This window comes from Armigeres subalbatus, chromosome 1, assembly GCF_024139115.2.
Source record: "Armigeres subalbatus isolate Guangzhou_Male chromosome 1, GZ_Asu_2, whole genome shotgun sequence".
Lineage (NCBI taxonomy): Eukaryota > Metazoa > Arthropoda > Insecta > Diptera > Culicidae > Armigeres > Armigeres subalbatus.
The window spans coordinates 213,365,814-213,381,606 of NC_085139.1; the positions used below are offsets into that span (position 1 = coordinate 213,365,814).

The following is a 15,793-nucleotide window of genomic DNA, read 5'->3' on the forward strand; positions in this document are numbered from 1 at the left end:
ACTTCTATTATGAATCATTTAGAAATCACTTCAAGAGTTCCTCTGAAATACCTTTAATATTTCCGAAAATTTCTTTAGGATAGCCTATTTCATTCTTTAGTAAATTTTAGTAAAAAGTCAACCCAACAAATTTCTGGTATAATTCTTGCATGAATTTTCTATGGTTTTATAAAAAAAAAGTACCGAAGAAATTTCTGGATGAATTAACGAAGGTCTTTCCATAAGATTTTCCATGGAGAAAACTCAAAAGGAATTGCTGGAGAAATTTTCTTAATTATTCCTGGAAAGAATTCTTGGAGTGGAAAACAATTCCGAAGGAGAAATTGCAGAATGAATTCTCGATGAAATTTCCAAAGACAGATTTTTGAATAGATTTGGCAAAAGAATTGAAATACGGTGGCAAAGGTGGAATACGGATTGGAATTTGCATATAAACGCCTAGACTTGCTCCTAAAATTCTCTCGAAAATAACTGCAAAAACTCATTCGGAAGTTTCGCCAGGATATATCAAAATTCTAAGAAAATCAGTTATTTTCTCAGGACAATTTTGGCGTATATAATTAAATTTTAGAGGATTATTCGATTTGGTAGGTCACGTGCCCCAGCTTAACTCCGGACTTGAAACCTGGACAATGCTCGTGGACAAGGCACATTTGGATCTTTGCAAGGAAAATGATGCGTTACCTGCAGATGAAATCAATACATATTGGAGGCAAATGAACCATTAAACGCATCAGTTGTGCTGCGGACAATCCTACGTTCAATTGGACAAATGCGGTGGGCCGGGTACGTAGACGGAATGTCACGTCTTTTTCAGTAATGAATGTCCTACAATAACCCTGCGGATAAGCTTTCCGATTCGAATGGTCCGAAAAGGTATTATTCTATTAAATCTTATTTAATGCTTCATCATGACAATTTCATCATGACATAGTTCTACAAGAAGCATTGTATTTGCCCACACAAAATACAAATTCATACAATGTAGGCACACATGGCTTTATTTAATGTCTTCATGCATTCATGTGAGATTGTAGATACACCAACGCAAGCCTGTTAGTGGCAAAATTGTGGCTAGAAATTCAATTAAATAGAATTACAAAAATTAAAAGTTCCCGGAGCTGCATAAAAGCCGTTGAAGCCATGCGCCTTCCCTACTTATTTATTGATATATGTTGTTAGTCAAGTACATATGGCTTAATTATACTTAAAGTACTTGATCCATCCAAGAGAAAAATCCCCACTAATGCTAATTTCCGTTTTACTTACCCCTGCAGCGATGTTCGCACTCCTATAGTGGCTGTAGTAATAATTGGACCACGATGCCAGCTGCACGATGAATGCAATGAAGTATAGCAACGTCGCAATGCCCGTATTTATCAACTCCTAAAATACAAAACAGAGAAATGAATTCCAAATTGGTACATATATCGCAGATTCGTTTCGTCATAAAACCGATCCCACATCCAAAAATGAAAAAAAAAAAAAAGAACAAATTGACTTCGGTTTCCATTCACCACAAAAGGAATCACGCTTCATTGAGTAACTGGGGTCGACAAACGGCAATAGTGCCAGAAGAGTGAAAGAGTTTACATACTGCCTAATAGGGAACCTGGAAAAGTATGCATCACATAAGGGACGTTGTATTGTTGTTTGATTGTTGGAAACATTCATAACAACAAACTTGAATGTTTTCTTTCTTCAGAAGTGCGTATTACTCTATGCACCTTTTACTACCGACTGAACGATTTTTGATGAGTGGGATCAACTTATGAACATTTTTTTTAAATAAATTAACTAGAGCCACCTACCGTCAGAATCCAGTTGATGGGCATATTCAGGACCTCTCGGATGCCGAGCAGATACACAAAACTCCACAAGACGGTCGCAATGAACGATGTGACCACAACAAACAGGAACCAATGCGTGGCTCCGATCAGGGCAGGTGAGGCACAGGCCATGCAGATGATGCCGAACACCTAGAAAGAAGAATGGAAAAGGAGAAATTATTAGGCGGTTATTGGTACAGCAATAAACAGTGAACAGCTGTCCATGACTAACATCGGCTTATTGAAAGCATGAGTGGGCACATCTGTACGGTAAGCGATACCCAATGACGCCAGTGATTTATTGGCTTCCCACGGATAACATCGATCCCATTGCACAGGCCTTCGAAAGGTGACACCAATCTTCGATGGACACGGTTAGGTGCAGCATAACTAGCTGCAGCAGCTCCCACTCGACGGCATAACGGTTTCGATGGCTTCCAGCGCTCTATGATCGATGCGAAGGCCGGCCATCATCAAAGATTGGTTTGGTTGCGCATTTGTAAGAGATGATCATGTTCAACGCGGAGGAGGCAACATTGTGTATGAACTTGAGCGTTACTTGTTTTGTGTACCAACTCTGATCTGACTAATTGTTTGCATTTGCATGTACATAAGTAGGTAATCTATCCCCATTCAGCGTTACAGTGAGTAGATCGTACTTAAGTAAAGCTCACTCATGAATACCTTATTTCCATCAGAGCGAGGGTATTCACCAGACAATATTTATCAGCGTTCGAGTGCAATTTTAGGGTTGTTATTTGATTTTCGACGTCTAAGGGGAAGGCTCTGGCTTTGATACAAGGTGTAAAACGATAACTCCAAATTCGAGCCTGTTATGATATTAGGCAACATTTCAAACGCTAATATCGTTATTATCTTTCGAGTATTTTTGCGATTTTCTTAGCAATCGAGTCGGAAACTCTCTAGCAATTTTCCAAATTCATTGAAACTATTGATTATTAATGTTAAACTATTGAAAATATCTTTTTTTTCCAAAGCCATATGAAATTAACCAATCCAGATCATGCATCCTCAACACAAACATCAGCGCACATGCGGGATTTCACGGAGAGCGGACCATGGCGTCTGGATGCTGTCCCAGCGGTGACGTTGGTGGTAGTGTAACGGGTGGCCACAAAAAAACGCGAATTTCCATACTGCAATACTTTTCTATGAGAACGTTAATGCTTTTAGAGAAATATTTCCTTATGTAAATGAAACCTTAGAATATTCAGAAATTGTGGCACACACACTTCCACTCCAATATGTTGTTATGATGCCCTCAAAACAGGAAGTACTGCGGTGCGTATTGTACAATTATTTCCAGCGAGCAAAGATCGTGGAAAAGGTACACGGATGACAAATTTAAACGTGAAAATGTTTCTAAAACTGTGGAAGGGTTTTTGGTCTACTGAGCTCAATTGTATACAAAGGTGATTGGAAGGCCAAAGACACGAATTATTATTATTTAATCAGACTAAGGCCGAAGTGGCCTGTGCGGTATATAAAAGTCTTCTCCATTCGGCTCGGTCCATGGCTACACGTCGCCAACCACGCAGTCTACGGAGGGTCCGCAAGTCATCTTCCACCTGATCGATCCACCTTGCCCGCTGCGCACCTCGCCCTCTTGTGCCCGTCGGATCGTTGTCGAGAACCATTTTCACCGGGTTACTGTCCGACATTCTGGCTACGTGCCCGGCCCATCGCAGTCGTCCGATTTTCGCGGTGTGAACGATGGATGGTTCTCCCAACAGCTGATGCAATTCGTGGTTCATTCGCCTCCTCCACGTACCGTCCGTCATCTGCACCCCACCATAGATGGTACGCAACACTTTCCTTTCGAAAACTCCAAGTGCGCGTTGGTCCTCCACGAGCATCGTCCAGGTCTCGTGTCCGTAGAGGACTACCGGTCTAATTAGCGTTTTGTAGATTGTCAGTTTGGTACGGCGGCGAACTCTATTCGATCGGAGCGTCTTGCGGAGTCCAAAGTACGTACGATTTCCAGCCACTATGCGTCTCCGAATTTCTCTGCTGGTGTCATTTTCGGCAGTCACCAGTGAGCCCAAGTACACAAATCCTTCTACCACCTCGATTTCGTCACCACCGATGCAAACTCGCGGTGGGTGGCTCACATTGTCTTCTCTTGAACCTCTTCCTATCATGTACTTCGTCTTCGACGTGTTGATGACTAGTCCGATCCGCTTAGCTTCCCTCTTCAGTCTGATGTAGGCTTCCTCCATCTTCTCAAAGTTACGTGCCATAATATCTATGTCGTCGGCGAAACCAAATAGCTGGACGGACTTATTGAAAATTGTACCACTCGTGTTAATCCCTGCTCTTCGTATTACCCCTTCCAACGCGATGTTGAATAGCAAACACGAAAGACCATCACCTTGCCGTAACCCTCTGAGGGTTTCGAAGGGACTCGAGAATGCCCCTGAAACTTGAACTACGCACATCACCCGATCCATCGTCGCTTTGATCAACCGTGTCAGTTATCAGTTATCCGGAAAACCGTGTTCGTGCATTAGCTGCCATAGCTGGTCCCGATCGATTGTATCATATGCGGCTTTGAAGTCGATGAATAGATGATGTGTGGGCACGTTGTATTCGCGGCATTTCTGCAGTACTTGGCGAATGGCGAACACCTGGTCTGTGATGGAGCATAAAACCCACCTGGTACTGCCCCACGAACTCTCTTGCAGTTGGTGTTAGTCGACGGCATAAAATTTGGGAGAGTACCTTGTAGGCGGCGTTCAGCAATGTGATTGCGCGGTAGTTGCTACAATCCAGCTTATCGCCCTTTTTGTAGATGGGACACACGACACCTTCCATCCACTCCTGCGGCAAAACTTCCTCCTCCCAAATCTTGGTAATGACCCAGTGCAGCGCTCTAGCCAGTGCCTCACCACCGTGTTTAAATAGCTCTCCTGGTAGTTGGTCAACCCCAGGGGCTTTGTTGTTCTTCAACCGGCCAATCTCCTCCTGGATTTCCTGGAGATCCGGAGCCGGTAGAATTATGTCCTGCGCGCGTTCTCCCAGGTCCATCACCATACCGCCATCTTCGTCTGCCACATCGCCATTCAGGTGTTCTTCGTAGTGCTGCCGCCACCTTTGGATCACCTCACGCTCGTTCGTAAGAAGGTTCCCGTTTATGTCCTTACACATATCGGGCTGTGGCACGTGGCCCTTACGTGAACGGTTTAACTTCTCATAGAACTTTCGTGTGTTATTAGCGCGGTACAGTTGCTCCGTTTCTTCACGGTCTCGATCTTCCTGCTGGCGCTTTTTCCTCCGGAAAATCCAGTTTTGTCTGTTCCGAGCCTGTTTATATCGTGCCTCGTTCGCCCTCGTGCGGTGTTGCAGCAATCTCGCCCATGCTGCATTCTTCTCTTCCACTAACTGCTCACATTCGCCGTCATACCAGTCGTTTCTCTGATCCGGGGGCACCGTGCCAAGTGCAGCGGTTGCGGTGCTACCAATGGCGGATCGAATATCTCTCCAGCCATCTTCAAGAGACGCTGCGCCTAGCTGCTCTTCCGTTGGAAGTGCCACTTTCAGCTGCTGCGCGTATTCTTGGGCTAGTCTACCATCTTGTAGCCGCCCAATGTTAAGCCGCGGCGTCCGACTTCGACGCGTGTTGTACACCGTCGAGAGTTTTGAGCGCAGGCATACTGCAACGAGGTAGTGGTCGGATTCAATATTCGCACTGCGGTAAGTGCGGACGTTCGTGATGTCGGAGAAGAATTTACCGTCGATTAGAACGTGGTCGATTTGGTTTTCCGTTTCTTGGTTAGGTGATCTCCATGTGGCCTTGTGGATATTTTTGCGGGGAAAGAAGGTGCTTCGGACTACCATGCCAAAGACACGAAGCAACTCATCAATAGGATCACAAGCATCACCCGTTCAGCGGTCATGTGATACCCGCAAGATTAAACTACGCCGCACGGCGAGCCACGGACCATATGCTATTATTCATTAAACTAAATTTAAAGACTAAGGACAACTTTCTATATAACGTACTTCTGTACTTCTTTTTATAGTTTCCTTCCCGAGCCATTATTTCCATGCCCGCTATTTAGTGGCCACCCGTTAGCAAGAAATTTTTCGCTATCGCGTGGCGTCTGTGGCGGTCGTAGCGTCATTTACGTTCGCGATTTCATGATAAACGGACATGATGCTCCGTTGTGTTTTTTCTTCTTCCTAAGCAATGGAGGGGGAATCTGCTCAACAGACATTCTGGGTTGTCCAGGAAGTGCGGGGCTAGGGACCACCTCCAACAGCAAACGAGGGAGGCAGGACTACATCCCCGACCCGCTAAACCGTTTCCATTGCCGCCAAGCCCATAGTCCCTTCGGTACAACCAGAAAGTAATGCTTCAAAGGGGGGCCAGTGCACAACGCACCCTCGAGGTTAGCTGCGTGTCCTTGCAGCACCGAACATCGTTACTCGCTTTTTAAGAAGAACATCATGGTATCGTGTCACCTTATTGCCGGCTTTCCAGGTGGCCTTATCACGCCCTATGTCCTCGAAAGTAGGGAAGAGTCGACTTCGCGCCTGCTTCCCTCTGCACGGCTGGTATCAAGAATGATGATGCCGCGTGCACCCCAAATTGACCTCTCTGCGATAGGGTCTATTCGCCAACACACAGAGGGACTTGCCGACGCGGTGCCTACGCCTACCCCAGCCTTGACGAGGACTCCTTTCCGTCCTCGGGCTCGGAACCCACCCTGTTGACCGAAGCCGCGAAAGCGACGATACCATGTTGTTCTTCTCACGGCCACTTGTTCGATAAAAGGATCGAGCTCGACCACAGGGCACCAGTATGACCCATGAAGCCGACTTCGATCCCTTGGTCCACCTTTTATTTGCGCCTGAACTAGCCATCCTTGAGTCCACGCGCCACCTTCTGTGTAGCTCCGAGACGATTTGGATGATAGCCGATAGAACGGCGTTCAAGCCAACTTCATCTTTACATATTCTCCGAACTAGGTTGCCGGGGGTAGTGTCCAGACCACATGTGGCAAGCATGTGGTCACGCATTGCGCGAAAACGTGGGCACACGTGTTCCGCCGTTTCCTCTAAACCTGCGCACACCAAACACTCGGGCGAGGCCGAGCAAGCCAGCTGCGTTACCTGCACTGTGATTTTGCAGCACGCTTAAACGCCGGGCACATCGAATCCCCTATGGGGTGCTTGCTGTTCGCAGCTTTGCTGGAGCAAATTAAACAATTGGGAGGGCTCGTGCAGCATTGTGCCTTATGTCCCTCCAATCCGCAGAGTCGACAGAGCTTGCTTCTGTCAGGGCCTTTCCAGTCCCATTGCTTGTGCCCCGATTCCAGGTACTTGAAACAAACTTAGGGTTGCTCGTATATACTTCGGTGATCTCGCACAGGTCTTTAACCCTTAGATTCACCTCCGTCGTGAGTGCTCTCACCTTGACCGTCTCGCCTAAGACTTCCTCCTCCCCTGGAGACTGTCTCCCCCGTTTTTGTGTCTGCTCGGTTGGAGCAGTCACCCCCGACGTGCCTGCAAATACCTGAGCCTCAGTCTGGGTAGACTTTGGCACCACCGTCTTCGCTGGCACGCCCTCGGTCGATTTGACCTTGCCCGAATCCGCGAATCCTTGGGCCTCAGTCTGGGTAGACCTCGACTCTACGGATTTCACGGGTTTACACTTGGCCGTCCCGACCGCCCTCTCCAGCTTGGTGTCCAACATCGACTTTCGTAGATTCAGCAAGCTTCTCTTGTGGTCCTTCCTTACTGATATTATTCTTCGATGACAAAAAGTCGATGATGGCGCCCAGCTGTTCCGTCGCCACCTCGAAGGCCGAAAGCCCATCGCGTTTGCGGTTCATCGCCCCCACAAGCCATGTGCCATCCATGACCTCTACCGGCGTAGCCGGAGAGAAGGTTAAGTGACCCACGCTGGCGCTGCGCACCGAGCTGCCGACTATTGCCTCTGGCCTCCTAGGCGGAGACCTGAACAACCCACCCCTTGCGAAGGGGTTGTCGCCTACACTACTATCACTAATTGAAGAATTGACTTGGTTTTCCATTTTGGTCCCACGAGTTGCTCGGGAAAAGAGGTCCACCACGCCAGAGCCCAGCATGACGCGGTAAGGGACAATTACTGTGGAGGGTGCCCAGGTACCCCACAGGCTCCGTTAAAGGCCTAGCTCATTATTTCATCCCCCTGGCCATGCATCCCCTCGGCACGGGTCGCTTAACGCCTTGGGATTAGGGGTTAGGGACGATGGTCCCTTTGGTCGCACCCCCTCACTCTAGCTAATGTCAGAAGGACAACAGTGCCCCTTAGCTGGCGGTCGATTGTCATCGGAAGACCCGTGGAAGCGTGAGATTGGAACTTGTGAGGACCAGAGCTGTGTAGGTCGCTCCTACCCAGATGTCAACTCACCATTTCGCAGCCCTATGCTCCGTTGTGTACCAAAACCAATCAGCACTGGAGACGATCGAGTGGTTGCTGTAGTGAGGTACTTCATTGATAATAAATCGGTTCTTTTCAGAACCACCATCACATTTGGAAGATGGTTAAGTTGTGAGGATTTTTTCAAAGTTCAACTGCTAGTGACTGGTAAATTCTTGGCATCCAGTGAATTTATTCCTCGTGATTCTGAGCTAGGTTATGTGATGTTAGTGATTAAAAATGCGTATTGTTGAAAATAATAACAAAAGAAAGTTGATTCTAGACGAACTTTTTTCATTGTTGCAGAAAATTGGTTCACTGTGGTGGCGTCTTCATTGGCTGTTAAGGCTTGCCATAACTCCTCGCTGAGTGGAAAATGAGCAAGAGCCAGAGGAGCAGAAATTAACATCAAAACTCGCAATGGTGAGTATCATGAAACCCGAGATTGTGCGTCGCAAAACAAAAGAAAATTAATCCGAGATGAATTTTCTTCACAATACAAAACACAATTGCTTGACTATACCCTACATTTGTGACATTTTGATGAATAAATCCAATCACGAGCCCTCTCCTCGGCGGTGTTAAGCTGACCTCCAGCAACTTTTCTGGACTTATTCGATACCTTGCTTCTGTCTACAACCATTCGATGAAAGATTGGCGCGAAGGAGGCGCACGGTGCTTTTGCGCCCGTAACGACGTTTTTCGGAATCTGTAACGATAATGAACTGATTCGGGGGCTGAGCCAAAAAAAAATATGGTCCCTAACATAAAATGATTCTAATTATTGATTTGAGTGTATTACTTCTACGTGAAGTTAAACGATTTACAATGATATGGAAATGCTAATATCATCTTCCAATCTTCCAAACTTAGACGTACATGTTAATGATAGAATTAGAGGCGAAAGTATAGAATTGATAGTTCCGATAGGATACGGCAGGCATGAAAAATGTTTTTATAGAAGTCGATTTGAAAGCGGGCGGAGGGCAATATTTGTGATGGCACATATCGCACGACTTTCCTTCTACCAAACTCCCGTATGAAGGAGGAGGGAAGTAGGGGAACAGACGGCTTTGGCTGGTTTTGTTCTATTATTGGCAGAGGGGTTTTTGTCGACCGAATTTTATGAAATTTGGCCACAATATGCTCGATGAAGTGATAGCTCAACCTCGGAAGAAAATTATTTCGTTAACTCTGGTCTTGAAAAAGACCTTTGGATTTCGGCTCGTTTGGAGAAGGAAAAAACACGATTTTAAATCCGCGATGTTTATTGCACAAAGATGTGGACTGTAATGACAATTTCTTCTTAGGGCATCTATATTTATAGCTGAATTCCCTCTCTTCCGCTTCTCATCTGGACGGTGATTGGTTGCCGCTCTGGGATTGGCGCGAACCAATCAGCGCACTGCTGTCAGCGACGTCGTTACGATGCTGTGTTGCCGTTGTTGTGGAGGAAAACTTCGCCTAGACCATCGCCGGCCGGCGAACGCAGCACCACACACACACACACATTTGCACTTTGGATTTGATGTTCGCAAAGAGGTAATGTTGGTTGCGAACAATATTCTTTGATATGCAAAGAATGTTTAGGCCAAATGTGAACAAAATCAGTCAAAAAAAAAACCCCTGACAATAATAGAACAAAACCTGCCAAAGCCGTCATTCCCCCTATATCAGTGTGAAAGCTGTGTGGAAGGCAGTGAAGATATATCAGCTGCCACACTGATATTCTTCCTCCCCCTTCATACGGGAGTTTGGCAGAAGGATGGTCGTGCAATATATGCCATCACAAATATTGCCCTCCGCTTAGAGGTGAGCGCCGGTTCAACATTCGTGGGCGGCTATGCTATTTTCTTTTAATATTCCGCGAAGTGGTACATTCCGCCATAAGTCATTCGGCGAAAAGGAACAATCCGCCAAATGTCGTACCACGAAAAGTTACATACCGCCAAATGTTATGTTATTCCGAGATTTTGGCAGAATCTACAATGACCTTGGCAACTCCACCTACGTTTTGTGCAAGGGCTCATGCTATGCTATTATCCATTCAATTATTGACATTTGGCCGTATGTCAAATAACATTTTCTGCCAAATGGCTAAAGACATTTTCGCCGAATGACTTCTGCAGAAAATCGATTGTTTCGGTCAGACGACTTGTTAGGGTAAACGGTTTTTTTCGGCCAAATTTCGGTCGTCTGGTGCTTTCGGCCAATCAAATTTTCCAAGAATTTCCTATGGACAATACATAGAATTTCCTGTAGAAATCCAAAGAAAATCTTTAAAATTTTTGAGCAATTTTCCGTTACACGCCAAAGATTTTTTTGAATCTACATTTTGAACAATCTTCTGCAGAAACTTTGAAGAATTTCGTAAAAATTCCAGAGAGTCTCCCGCGGATATTCCGAAGAGTTTTCTGTTTTAACGTTGATCATACGCCAAACTAGTCGTCTTTATAAATCTAGATTGAGAAAGTCAACGTTAAAGCATTCCTTCTTTCAGTCACAAGCTCCTACAATTATTAAGCTTTTCTGTGTAAATTTTTAAGAGTACTTACTCTACAGAAACTCAACAGGAGGTTTCCGCGGATATTCCGAATATTATCCTGTAGAAATTTGAAACAACTTCCGTGAAAATATTGTCTTGAAAATATCCAAAATGACCAATTCAGTCAAACAACATTATCGGCCAAATGGTGCTTTCTGTAATGCCAATAAGATGAAGAAGAAGAAGGTGCTTTCTGTCAAACGACCTTTTCGGCCAAAGGGGATATCCGGCCTTTTGAGCTAGTTGTTCAACCGATATTTTCAAGCAAATGAACTGTTCGAAGAAATGACATTTTCCGTCAAATAACTTTACGCTAGTTAGTCTTCTACCACATAGTATATTCAGTCAAACGATGCTTATGACCAAACAACCTACAGCCTTGTGGTCTTCGGTCAAATGGCTTTCTGCGGAACGACCCTTTTTCATTCAAAAATTTAATTACAATGAGAAATTCTTTGCGTTTCAACGGAAAATCCTCCGTAATTGCCACACGAGTTTTTTCTTAGTTTTTACGGAAAGATGTTTTTCGATATTTCAATAAAAATTGTATGAAATTTTCAAAAAATTATCACATTCTATGAGTTTAAACGTGACGTTGATGCTGGGTCATTAGGCCGAATGGTCATTAGGCCGAATGGTCATTAGGCCGAATGAGAATTGAGTAGTGCGAAGTGAGGAAAAAGTAGAACGGAAGAAGAAAAAAAGAAAAAGGAGGAGAAGGAAGAAGTAAGAAGGAAAAAGGAAGGAATGAAGAAGGAAGAAGAAGGAAGAAGGAAGAGAAATGAAAAAGGAAGAAGGAAGAAGGAAGAAAGAAGAAGGAAGAAGGAAGAAGGAAGAAGGAAAAAGAAAGAAGGAAGAAGGAAGAAGGAAAAAGGAAGAAGGAAGGAGGAAGAAAGCAGAAAGAAGAAAGAAGAAGAAAGAAGGTAGAAGGAAGAGGGAAGAAGAAAGACGGAAGAAAGAAGAAGGAAAAAGGAAGAAGAAAGAAGAAAGCAAAAGGAAGAAGAAAGAAGAAAAAAGGAAGAAGAAAGAAGAAAAAAGGAAGAAGAAAGAAGAAAAAAGAAATAAGGAAGAAAAAAGTAGGAAAAAGGAATAAGGGAGTGGGAAGAAAAAAGACGGAAGAAAGATGAAGGAAGAAAAAACAAGTAAAAAGGAAGAATAAAGAAACAAAAGGAAGAAGGAAGAAGGAAGAGAAGGAAGAAGAAAGAAGGAAGAATAAAATAGGAAAAATAAAAAAGGAAGAATAAAGAAGGAAGAACAAATACGGAAGAAGGAAGTAGGAAAAGGAATGAGGAAGAAGGAAAATGGAAGAAGGAAGAAGAAAAAAGGAAGAAAGTAGAAGAAAAAATGAAGAAGAAAGAAAGAAGAGGGAAGAAGAAAGACGGAAGAAAGAATAAGGAAGAAGAAAGAAGGAAAAAGGAAGAAAGAAGGAAGAAGGAAGAAGGAAAAAGGAAGAAAGAAGAAGGAAAAAGAAAAGATGGAAGAAGGAAAAATTTAGAAGGAAGAAGATAGAAGTAAGAGGGAAGAAGAGAGAAGAAGGAAGAAAGAAGGAAAACGGGAGAAAGAAGGAAGAAGTAAGGAAGAAGAAGGAAGAAGGAAAAAGGAAGAAGGGAAAAGGAAGAAGGAAGGCGGAAGAAGATAAGAAGGAAGAAGAAAGATGGAAGAAGAGAAAAGGGAGAGGGAAGAAGAAAGAAGAAGGAAGACGGAAGACGGGAGAAAGAAGAAAAAAAGAAGAAGGAAGAAGAAAGAAGAAAAAAAGGAAAAAAGAAGAAGGAAGAAGAGAAATAAGAAGGTAGAAGAAAGAAGGAAGAAGGAAGAATAAAGAAGGAAGAAGGGTGGGGGAAGGAGAAAGAAGGAAGGAGGAAGAAAGAAGAAGGAAGAAGACAGAAAGAAGGAAGATGGAAGAAAGGAGAAAGAAGAAAGAACTTCTCATTTTAAACTTTTTGCTAATTCGGCCTAATGGCCATTCGGCCTAATGACCGTTCGGCCTAATGGCCATTCGGCCGAATGACCTTCGGCCAAATGGCCTTCGGCCTAATGGCCTGACACCGTGATGTTGTAGGGAAACATTTCTGCCGAACGACCCTTTTTCATTCAAAAATTTAATTACAATGAGAAATGCTTTGCGTTTCAACGGAAAATCCTCCGTAATTGCCACACGAATTTTTTCTTAGTTTTTACGGAGAGATGTTTTTCGATATTTCAATAAAAATTGTATGGAATTTTCAAAAAAATTATCACATTCTATGGAGTTTAAACGTGATGTTGATGCTGGGTCATTAGGCCGAAGGCCATTAGGCCGAATGGTCATTAGGCCGAATGGTCATTAGGCCGAATGAGAATTGAGTAGTGCGAAGTGAGGAAAAAGTAGAACGGAAGAAGAAAAAAAGAAAAAGGAGGAGAAGGAAGAAGTAAGAAGGAAAAAGGAAGGAATGAAGAAGGAAGAAGAAGGAAGAAGGAAGAGAAATGAAAAAGGAAGAAGGAAGAAGGAAGAAGGAAGAAAGAAGAAGGAAGAAGGAAGAAGGAAGAAGGAAAAAGAAAGAAGGAAGAAGGAAGAAGGAAAAAGGAAGAAGGAAGGAGGAAGAAAGCAGAAAGAAGAAAGAAGGAGAAAGAAGGTAGAAGGAAGAGGGAAGAAGAAAGACGGAAGAAAGAAGAAGGAAAAAGGAAGAAGAAAGAAGAAAGCAAAAGGAAGAAGAAAGAAGAAAGAAGAAAAAAGAAATAAGGAAGAAAAAAGTAGGAAAAAGGAATAAGGGAGTGGGAAGAAAAAAGACGGAAGAAAGATGAAGGAAGAAAAAACAAGTAAAAAGGAAGAAGAAAGAAACAAAAGGAAGAAGGAAGAAGGAAGAGAAGGAAGAAGGAAGAAGAAAGAAGGAAGAATAAAATAGGAAAAATAAAAAAGGAAGAATAAAGAAGGAAGAACAAATACGGAAGAAGGAAGTAGGAAAAGGAATAAGGAAGAAGGAAAATGGAAGAAGGAAGAAGAAAAAAGGAAGAAAGTAGAAGAAAAAATGAAGAAGAAAGAATGAAGAAGAAAGAAAGAAGAGGGAAGAAGAAAGACGGAAGAAAGAATAAGGAAGAAGAAAGAAGGAAAAAGGAAGAAAGAAGGAAGAAGGAAGAAGGAAAAAGGAAGAAAGAAGAAGGAAAAAGAAAAGATGGAAGAAGGAAAAATTTAGAAGGAAGAAGATAGAAGTAAGAGGGAAGAAGAGAGAAGAAGGAAGAAAGAAGGAAAACGGGAGAAAGAAGGAAGAAGTAAGGAAGAAGAAGGAAGAAGGAAAAAGGAAGAAGGGAAAAGGAAGAAGGAAGGCGGAAGAAGATAAGAAGGAAGAAGAAAGATGGAAGAAGAGAAAAGGGAGAGGGAAGAAGAAAGAAGAAGGAAGACGGAAGACGGGAGAAAGAAGAAAAAAAGAAGAAGGAAGAAGAAAGAAGAAAAAAAGGAAGAAAGAAGAAGGAAGAAGAGAAATAAGAAGGTAGAAGGAAGAAGGAAGAAGGAAGAATAAAGAAGGAAGAAGGGTGGGGGAAGGAGAAAGAAGGAAGGAGGAAGAAAGAAGAAGGAAGAAGACAGAAAGAAGGAAGATGGAAGAAAGGAGAAAGAAGAAAGAACTTCTCATTTTAAACTTTTTGCTAATTCGGCCTAATGGCCATTCGGCCTAATGACCGTTCGGCCTAATGGCCATTCGGCCGAATGACCTTCGGCCAAATGGCCTTCGGCCTAATGGCCTGACACCGTGATGTTGTAGGGAAACATTTCGGACTACCTCGAATTTGAATCGGTGTGGAAAATTACAGATCAGCAGCATGACAAATTTTAATCGGCGGCGCGCCGATGGAAAAATGTCGGCGGCGGCGGCGTGTCAAAAACTACCGGCGGCGTGGCGCTTCGACGCACACCTCTACCTCCGCTCGCTTTCAAATCGACTTCTATAAAAAACATTCTTCATGCCTGCCGTATCCTAACGGAACTATCAATTCTGTACTTTCGCCTCTAATTCTATCATCAACATGTACGTCTAAGTTTGGAAGATGATATTAGCTTTTCAATATCATGAAAAGATTGAGAACAAAGCCTTTTAACAAATCCCCTCGGTAGAATCAGTTTTTTACCAACATGTAAACAAGTGCGGTAGACTTCTTTTCATGGCTATGATTCAAAGAGGTTTTTGCTCCTCTTTTATTGTTGTTAGTTATCTCTATTGAGAGCGATTTCTGCAAACCCTGCCAATAACTAACTGGAACAAAACCAAATAGTTACTACCAGAAATAAAATCAAAGAATCTTGCCACAAAAGTTCACTTTCTGCAGACTGCAGCTTAATCGATGAAGACGCCACTTTAATGGAAAATTTCTACAGCAAGCGATTATGTTTTGTACTATGAAAAAAATCATCTTGGGTCAAATTTCTTCTGTTACTCTTCTCAACAAAACGTATTTAGTCAGAATAAACGTTAGAATCACAAACGGCTCAAAACCAAATACAGAATCTTCTAAGAGAACTTTACAGAATGCTTCAAATTTGCAATCTCTTCCATCCTTCGGAACCACTCTCTATGGAATTCCGACCAAATGGCTCGCGCGCGCCAGTAAGCAGCTTTCTTGTATTTTCTGAATAATGCCATTGGTCCCGCCTCCTTGTTTATCGTAATGAGTGCATATCATATTGACACCCATAGCAGATCACAAATGGGGCGGGGCTAATGAGCTTACTTTATCGAATACAAGAAAGCTGTTTTCCGACGCGCACGTGCCATTTGGATTGGTATTCCACAGAGATCGGTCCCGAAGTATCGAAAAGCTGTTCCAGTGTCGGCATCGGTGCAGGTCGCCATGCATTCGAATAAACTTATTGCATCCTCTCCTCTTCCTCCAACGCGCGCTTGTGATTCTGCCAACGAAGGGCAAATTTCTGTTGTCGCCACACGATTAAGTTGAGCACTTTGAAGAATATTCATCTTAGATCAACCTTCTTTTGTATAAATATATTTTCGTTTGATTTCCAAT

The 15,793-nt window shown here is 43.5% G+C and overlaps 1 protein-coding gene across 1 annotated transcript in view; it reads right to left on the reverse strand.

The window, feature by feature from the left end:
* LOC134205753 (CKLF-like MARVEL transmembrane domain-containing protein 4) overlaps window positions 1-15,793 on the reverse strand; it is a 73,735-nt gene that overhangs the window by 12,961 nt on the left and 44,981 nt on the right. Inside the window, exons 2-3 of the mRNA XM_062681318.1 lie at window positions 1,812-1,979; window positions 1,270-1,386 (exon numbers count right to left, since the gene is read on the reverse strand). Of these exons, the coding sequence (XP_062537302.1) occupies window positions 1,270-1,386; window positions 1,812-1,979 (285 nt within the window). The remainder of the gene's footprint in view (window positions 1-1,269; window positions 1,387-1,811; window positions 1,980-15,793) is intronic.